Here is an 8,712-nt window from a genome sequence, read left to right as displayed (position 1 = left end):
CGCTGGTCGTCCCCGTGTCCCGCTCGGGACCTGATCCCGGCTCAGGCCGCTCCGCCGCTGGCCCTTCCCTGCCGCCTCCCCCCCCCAGGAGTGCCTGTGTTTCTTTGCAGTAATGAGAAGGACCGGGCGAAAGCCCCCGCGAAGAAGAAAGAGGACCCGAGTGCCATCAAGGAGCGAGAGGTGTAAGTGCTGCCGACACTTTGGGCAGGCAGGGAGGGAGAGAGAACCGGCCGGCTCGGCTGCAGGCTGCAACCAAAGGCGTTTCTGAGCAAAACTGTCAGAGTAGGAAATGGTGCCCCAAACCAAGGGATTGGGCTTAGGAGGGGGCTGGAGACCTGATAGGTCGCCATCCCACACTGCCTCGTATTGTTTCTGCTCATTACTCTTCTTTCTGTGCAAGCTGTAGGATTGACTATGTTGTTAATTGCAATTAACTGATTTGAATTATTTGTCTTCCTCGCAGCCCCCAGCATCCCTCTTGCTTATTCTTCCAGTATAACACACAGTTGGGCCCCCCTTATCATATCCTGGTTGACACTAACTTCATCAACTTTTCCATCAAGGCCAAGCTGGACCTAGTGCAGTCAATGATGGACTGTCTCTATGCCAAGTGTGAGTGTCTGCATTACTCGCAGCTTCTTCTGGACATAGTGCCACAGCGTGCTTATGGTGTGCTTTATCAGTCTCATACCACTAGCTGAGAATAACAGAAATCTTGAAAAAATAATATGTGCTGTAATCAAGCTCATTGTTCATGGCTATGGTAACCATAGAACTGTCTCTGGTTTCAGTCAGACAATGGTTTTAAATTCTAATCTCAACAAAGGTCAAGCATTAGTAACTTAAAAATCTAACATTATTATGGCATGGTCAAACTCAGTGGGTCTGCATTTCATTACTTTGAAACTGTACCAGTTCTCAAAAGTTTAAAACTGTAAGTAATACATTACAGAGTTCCATGACAGTTCCTGGGCATGTGGGCAATATCTAGGGGTCTGTGAAGAAATACTAAGAAATACTGCTTGGTTTTAATATGGGCTTTCTTTGCATGTAGGTATTCCATGTATCACAGATTGTGTGATGGGTGAAATTGAGAAGTTAGGACAGAAGTACCGTGTGGCATTAAGGTAGGTGCAGGGTGTTCTTCTCTGTTTCTAGAACTTAATGTTTTAATGTAAATAAAAGCACTTTCCCTGAAGGTGCTCTTGCAGTAGAGGATGGTTATGTTGTTGCATAAGACTTGGTTTTATTTCTCTGGCTGTATGAGAATGGTATGATGGCTCAAGTTTTAGATTTTTTTTTTTTCAAAAATAAATACTGGATATGAATGCACAGTATTCATGTGTAAATCTTTTTCCCCCCCCTAAGGCTTTTAGAATAACACTTCATCCTGTTTCTCAAAATATATATAGATTTTTTTTTTAATTATAGAAATTGCTAAAAATAAAGACGGTCTTATGGAACCTTTCACTCATGCCTCATATTATTCTTGTAGGAGTAGATAGCATGATAATCTAGAGCCAGGTTATTGTGTGATCTGTACAAAACTAGTCCAATGTGGTTCCTGCTCTCCAGGTGTACCAGTCAGATGTACCATTCTTTACTTTTTATTTTGGCCTGTTGTGTTGTAAAGTATCCAAGTGCATCAAATAAACAGCTTTGATGTTCCCTTCAGAGAGGAGTTGAAGTGTTGCTATATACAGAGATCAGATACCAAAAGAACATCTAGTTCTTCCCACAGATCAATTGTTTCAAATGACTTTGTATGCAAGAGCCTAACATTGTAGGGATCTTGAATTCAGCTAACAAGTACTAAGAAATACTTAACCTATAATAATTAGCCAGACACACTGCATTCTTTTTTGTTCCTCATTTCAGTTGACTGTTGCGTACCATTTCCTCCATCCCTTCAGCCCTTGTTTTGAGAATAACATGCTGTATATCACAGAAAGCGGCATTACTGTTCCTCCGTACTGTGTTACTGAACACTCTGGTCTGATTGCTGTGATGCTGCCTTATGTGTCCCCACAGAATTGCCAAGGACCCTCGGTTTGAGCGCTTGCCATGTGGGCACAAAGGAACCTATGCAGATGACTGCTTGGTACAGAGGGTCACTCAGGTATTTCTGTTTCTGAAATTTTCTATACTATGCTAACATACTAAAATTCCTGAACCCTCCTAGTTACTGAAAACTTTAATTTCCCACAAAGTAACTGTAAAATCTCACTTAGAGGCAGTTTCAGTCCCTAGCACAACTTTATTTGGAGCAAGGTATAGTCTTCCCTGTTGTATGGGACAGCATCAAGAAGCACTTGGATGGGAAAGCTGTCAACTAGGAAGGCTCGACAGACTTCGGATGTTTTTGTGAGTCTGTTTTGAAGAGCAGAAAGATGTTACTAGTGGAATTCTGTACAGGTCCTAGTAATGCCTTGCTAAGGACTCAGCCCTTCTGTTTTAAATGAGCTCACTGAATAGAAGCTTTTGATCAGCTTTGTATCCTTTCTGCAAGTTCACTGGTGTTGAATCTGACTCACCTCCTTTTTTTGCAGCATAAATGTTATATTGTGGCTACAGTGGATAAAGAACTCAAGCGGAGAATACGAAAAATCCCAGGAGTGCCTATAATGTATATTTCCAGGCACAGGTAAGGGATCTCTGACAGAGAGGAACATTGCCTGGTACAATCCTTGCCTGACAGGGAAGGATTCTCACCACATACTTCTCTTGCATTGTCTGTAGTGCGGGTTGCAGTAAAGGGCCTAGTGTTTGCACAAAAGTAGAAGTGTTTGCACAGAAGTAGAAGTACAGCTGCTGCTGGGAAGAGACTGGTCACAGACCCAGTTTTATTGCAGTCTACATGTTCCCTTGCTTTTGCCTAGAAAACTAGTTTCCCCGAGGCCAGTGTTTCCATAGATCAGTTTTGCTTACCAGCAGCAGGACTACCAAGCAAATGCATTCTAGAGGTTCTTGAGGAAAAGAACCATTCTTGATCCATAGTCTTTAGTAGTTTTGTGTACCCTTGGCGAAGTGATTGAATTTGCTTCTTAGCTGGAAACCAAACCAACTTGGAAAGATGCTAGTGCAGCAATTTCAATGCAACAGATTTTTTGAGTACCTGCGAGTACCGGCTCACTTCATTTATTTTTTTTTTTTTAAATGCAATAGGACCATTGATCTACTGTAAAAACATTTGCTTAAATTCATTTCCCATTCCTTCCAAAGAACTTGTAAAGCCTAGAACAAGAAGACTTTACTCACCTTTGTTTGTCATCTTCAGTGTTATTTCTTCTACATAATGTACAGCCCCGAAGATTTATCTTGCACTGAACCCATGCCAAATTGTTTCACAGTATGGTAGGTATGTTTGGTAGCATGATAAGGAGAGAAGTCAGGATGTGCAGAGAAAAGGGTTAGTCTTCAGATGGGATGGGAGAGGCAGTTGTGCTGGAAGTGGAGACAGTGAATCTAGTAATATGCAGACAGAACAGTATGTCAGAAATGAGGGGGTTGATTGCTGTAAATATATAAAGTCTTAACTGTCTATAATTAGAAGGTGGCTCAGAAGATTTTTTTCTCTGAAAACATCTTTGCCCCTTATTCACTGTGGCCATGAATCGTAAGTTGAATGGCCAAAGTTTTGTTCTTCATTGTGGCCTGCTCTTAAATCCAAAGTCAAATCTTACAAAAACACCATCTTTTTCCTGAGTTGCTCCTGAGATGCTGAGTTTTTGAGATGCCTGATTTCTGAGTTTGAGGTGAAGGATAACAGTAACCTTATGAAAGCTTTTCACTTTTGGAAGTAATATTTTTCTTCCTGGGGATCTGAGCTGCAGATAGAAATGCAACAAAGCTTCTTGGTGTTCAGTCTGCCTATAAGCCTGTTGTACAGGGAGGGGAGCAATGTGGAGTAGGTTGTCCTCATAGGTTTTCCCTCTTTTTTTTTTTTTCTCTCAGGTACAATATTGAGAGGATGCCAGATGATTATGGAGCTCCTCGATTCTAATCTGTCCAGCCAAGCCCTTGATGCCAGGACCCTCAGCCAGGATAAGGGTCCTTCTGGTTCCAACCCTCCTGCTTTCTTATTTGCTGGGACTCTGCTTGTAGGACTATGGGTGACATTGAACTGACTTCATAGACTTGTCCTTCTAAGAAAAAGCTATTTGGAAGAGTCTGCTTTTAATCATCCTCGTTCTGACTTGGCCTGATCACCTAGAGCTGGGAGAAGCATATGGAAAAGAGAGGATGGTAGTGCCCACAACGTGCATGACTCCCTCTTCATTGGCATCACCGGAAAAAGTTATTTCAGTATTCCAAATTAAATATTGATGGTGCAACTCTGGCTGAGAATGAAACCACAGAAATTTTAAAAGCTTATTGCTGCACGTGCAGCAAGACAAATATTCCTCTGGGAAACTCCTTCACACCTGTCCCATCAGCAAATCAGAAGCTTATGTTCTGTTGAAGAACTGTCAGATCTGCAGCAGCTGGTGTGCCTTCTCTGGACCAGCAGTCTGGAAGGTTTTAATTCGGAATCGATGGGCTTCTATTCAACTGTAGAGTGAATGAAGTTTGGTTAAGTGTCCTGCTCAGATTCTCGTGTCTGTACTGGGTTAGCTGACAACCCAGTCCTTTTGCTTACATGCAGAGTGGTGAAGGCAGGGCAGGGTTGGGTCAAGACAGATCTCTCCCTTGTTTGCTTGGCACCTATGCACCTCAAACACTTCTCCCTTTTGTTAGGTGTCAGGGAAGAGGAGGAATATATCAAACTGTGACAGGAAGGCATCAAACTGGGAAAGGTGTTAATGTGGACTGGGAGCAGAGTCAGTGAGGGGAAATCAGAGCAGTGGTTGTGGGCCAAGAGAGCTTCAGAGACCTGCAGTGTTTGCTGCTGGAAAGGAAGTGGTCAGAGGAAGGAAGGAAAAGAGATGGTTAAGCCACATGGAGAGATACAGGGCAAAAATATTTCAAAGTTATAACTCTGCATTCTTATATCTTCTCCATTACTTTTTAATTTTTAGCAATATAATTTGCTCTTCTGATCTCTGCTTTGCAGTGAGGAGAACTGTCTTAAGACTGAGAGGTGAGAGACAATACAAGGCTTACCAGGGGCCAGCACACTGACATGTGCTTCCTGGCCAAAATGCTGGAGTTGAGGTACAGTAAAGGGAGTAGTCCAAAAATATATATTGGTATAATAAATAAAATTTTCAAACTTTAGTAGAGCTCTTATCCGATGGTGCCTTAAACTGGTTTCACTGCAGAGAATAGCTGAACTCAGCTGTTTGTATGCTGGACAGCATACCCTGACGATAATACCTCTCTTCTGCTAATCATTTCCTGTCCTCGGGAAATGCCCTGGTGTGCTAATAACTTTCTTGCTAGCACCCTGCCTCTACAGATACTGCAGGTAAATTTGGGAACACACCAGACTTACCCCTTGTACTAACTCTTTGCTTGCTACAGGCTCACCTACTAAACTCATTGTCGAAATAACAGCATGCTGATGCTTTTAAAACATAGCCTCTTCCCAGCTATCACAATTGAAGTTTATCTTTTCCACCTCCAGCTAGAAAGAGGTTAGCTAACAACCCTGAGATTTTACACTCAGTATATAATTATATATTTCAAAAGTGGTGGTATTAGTTTTCTTTCAATCCCAGTCACATTTCTTTAAGGTAAATCTTTAAGTATTGCCATAAACACTTGAAGACTGTGTTTAGTCAAATGAGGACTGAGAAACAGTTGTAGGATTAATGTGTGTAACTTGGTTTTCATAATATTTCTAGTTTTGAAAGACTTCTTCAAGTACAGAGTTAACTAGAATTGTGCAAATAACTTCACTTGAATTAACCTAAAGGGAAGGAGACTGGAGAAGAAAGAAACAGACAGTCATTTGATAGAAATCTTTCTGGCACTGCTAAAGAGGTCAAAGGCAGAACAACACAATGAATTTGGGAAACACCTGCCAGCAGAATGCCTGTTGGAGGGACTTAATGAAAATACACGTATGTAGCATCAAGTGTAGGTAGGAGTCAAAGCAAATGTGCGCATTTACTGAAGTCTTTTACTCCTTAAATTAACATTCCTTGTAATCTGCCTTGTTTTAATAACAAGGAGGAACCTGGAATAGGCATAAGGCAATTGCTAAAATAGTGTTAACAGGATTGGAGAATGAGCAGCAGGAAGAAAGTACTGGCAATAAACAAACCCCTCAGGAAGTTTTAATTGAGTATAATTGGCAAGACAGAAAATACTTGGGTATTAGCTCAGAGAGCCTAATCAGAAGAGAAAAGGGACAAGAAAGGACCACCTGAGTCATCAGCTGCTTCCCCTGCAGTCCCAGGGAACCTGTGTACCAGACACTTGCTTCAAAGGAAAATATTTACTCCATGCACACCGTGGCATCCCATCCTCAGATCTAACTTACAGTATGTCAAAAAGGAGGAAAGATCATTATAACAGGAAAGAGTTTGGTAAGCAAGAATGCTTTGATGTTCCCACGAATGTGGAACTCTGCCAGTCCAAACCAGAAGAGAAATTACTTCCTGACTCAACTCTGGCAGTTGGTTTAAACCTGCACATGAGTTAAATACCAAACAGATGCCTGCAGTGTTTCAGTTACTCTAGGGAACCCAGCCTCCCTGCTAACACCCTGTCTCTTGCTGAAGCCAGTTTCCATAGCTTCAGAAGGCAGAATAATTGGAAAAGTCACAGAAAGGTCTGAAGTTGTGGAAAGAATGGGAGAAAATTATTTCTCCTTTCTGGGGGTCACCAGAAGGCCCAAGCCTGCTGCAGCGTTACCACCAGATGAAGAAACTTAAGCTGCTGATCTTAATATGCAACACTGGTTAATTGAGGGATAACTGAAATGTGGTAGATTAGCATTTAGAAGCAGAAAGAGCATGAGCTATTTTAAAAATTAACTAAAACCAGCATGATGATATACGGTAATGTTAGAGACTGTCAGAGAATAAGAGGGCATAATGTGGATTTAACAGGGTTGCTTTAGGACAAGGTAACCTTGGGTAAAGCCAGTATATCATGACTGGCAGGAGTCAACTCTACTGCTGTCCAAACCAGATTTGGGTATTGACAAAAGCATCTGTCAAGTTATTTGGAAGTTACACTTTGGCCTCTATGATGTAGGCTGGAAAACAATTGTTACTGAAAATAGTTGAGTACATGTGTTTCTTCATAAAGGAAGTAACAGGTTTCTTTACAGTATTGAGTAACCACAACAAACAGCAGGAATATTGGGAGAGACCTGCCTGCAGGAAATAACTGATTTGAGTAAACTGATCACAAGAGAAATTTTGAGTGAGTCAATCAGGAGGATAAATCAAAGGGTGATTGCAATGGGAATTCCCTGTTTTAAGAGGACAGACTTTTGAAAGCTTAGTTGATGAGTAAACTAGCCCAAAGAGCTCAGGGTTATAAATGTTAAGTATGTGTACAATGTGGAGGAGATGGAGGCTAAAAGTGCAAATGCTGTCTGTAAGTCATTCACTGCAAAGGAAATCTTAGAGGACCACCATGCTAGACAGAAAAGGATCAATAAATACCTTTATATGAAAGGATACTATAGAAAATACAGTACTATGGGTATTAAATTAGTTAAGATAGCTTTTTTTAAAAGATTTTAATCTCATAACTTGAGTTCACATTCATGTTGAAGCTTTTCCTGTAGATTCATGGTGTATCACCTCTGGATTCCCTGGAATTTAACAACAAATGAAGTCCAGCTTTTCCAGCAGAGAGGACAAAGCTTTTCTTCTACCTAAGAGTCTGCTTTTCCTGATTTTTCTACCTGAAAAATCTCTATACTTTTCCTCTAACACTTGCCTTTCTTTACTGGCCAAGGATTCTTCATTCACTAGCCATGAACTAGAGATTGAACATGACAAAAAAATTGGTCAGGTTTTCTGTATTTGGGAAGGAGGGACGGTGCCCTGCTGACAAAAACTAGCGACTAGGCTTTGCTGCCCAGCTATTAAAATTCACACATACAAGCCCTCATGTCTTTTCTTCTACAATGAGAGATAAGTAATTTAGCCAGTTAGCAATGATCTGTGCACAGAATATACTTTTATGTTTAACTCATACTTCAGTGTGGAAAGAAACACAAGAAAAAATTCATTCCTGCTCCTCAGTGCAGTTGCTTCTGTAATGGATGAAGCAATTTCATACATCTGCTGCTCCATTCTCATTTTTGCCTCTCAGGTGTATCACCAGCACATTCCCTGAGAACAAACCAGAATTTTTAATCCCTGTCTAGGGAATGGGCCACCTGCCATCACCTCCATCCCCACGCAGGGGTTCTGCAACGTTGTTTATGCCCCTTTACGTTCGAGTGCCTTTCCCGAGGCCCAGCTGAGCTGGATTTAGGGCTGCAGTCACTTCACCCTTTGATAGCTCCAGTTATTTAGCTCTGCTATCGCACCTCGGGTCACCGATACCGGGTTCGCTGTAGCCGCCGGGGGCTGGCGACGCCCGCTCCTGGCCACAGTCGTTGGCGACGAAGGCGCAGCCCCTGACAGGAGCTGTGGGCAGGAGCGGAAACATGGCCGCCTCCGCGGAGTAACCGAGGCCACCAGCGCCCCAGCCCCAGTAGCCCCACGGCCGAGCGGAAGGCCGCCGGGCATGGGCCAGCCGTACAGAGCCTCGTCGCCGCCCTACGCAAAATGGAGCCCCGTGCCGGGAGCCGCTCTAGCT

The 8,712-nt window shown here is 42.5% G+C and overlaps 1 protein-coding gene across 1 annotated transcript in view; it reads left to right on the top strand.

Annotated features, from left to right (window-relative positions):
* The window catches only part of FCF1 (FCF1, rRNA-processing protein), a 10,972-nt gene extending 2,839 nt beyond the window's left edge, over positions 1–8,133 (top strand). Inside the window, exons 2-7 of the mRNA XM_026849278.1 lie at positions 89–182; positions 464–612; positions 1,055–1,127; positions 2,032–2,119; positions 2,550–2,644; positions 3,955–8,133. Coding sequence (XP_026705079.1) covers positions 89–182; positions 464–612; positions 1,055–1,127; positions 2,032–2,119; positions 2,550–2,644; positions 3,955–4,003 — 548 coding nt within the window. The 3' untranslated portion in view covers positions 4,004–8,133. The remainder of the gene's footprint in view (positions 1–88; positions 183–463; positions 613–1,054; positions 1,128–2,031; positions 2,120–2,549; positions 2,645–3,954) is intronic.
* Positions 8,134–8,712: the final 579 nt, after the last annotated feature.

Source organism: Athene cunicularia (genome assembly GCF_003259725.1).
Source record: "Athene cunicularia isolate RWA chromosome 5 unlocalized genomic scaffold, athCun1 chr5_part1, whole genome shotgun sequence".
In the NCBI taxonomy this organism is placed as follows: Eukaryota; Metazoa; Chordata; class Aves; order Strigiformes; family Strigidae; genus Athene; species Athene cunicularia.
This window is presented reverse-complemented; position numbering and strand designations above follow the sequence as displayed.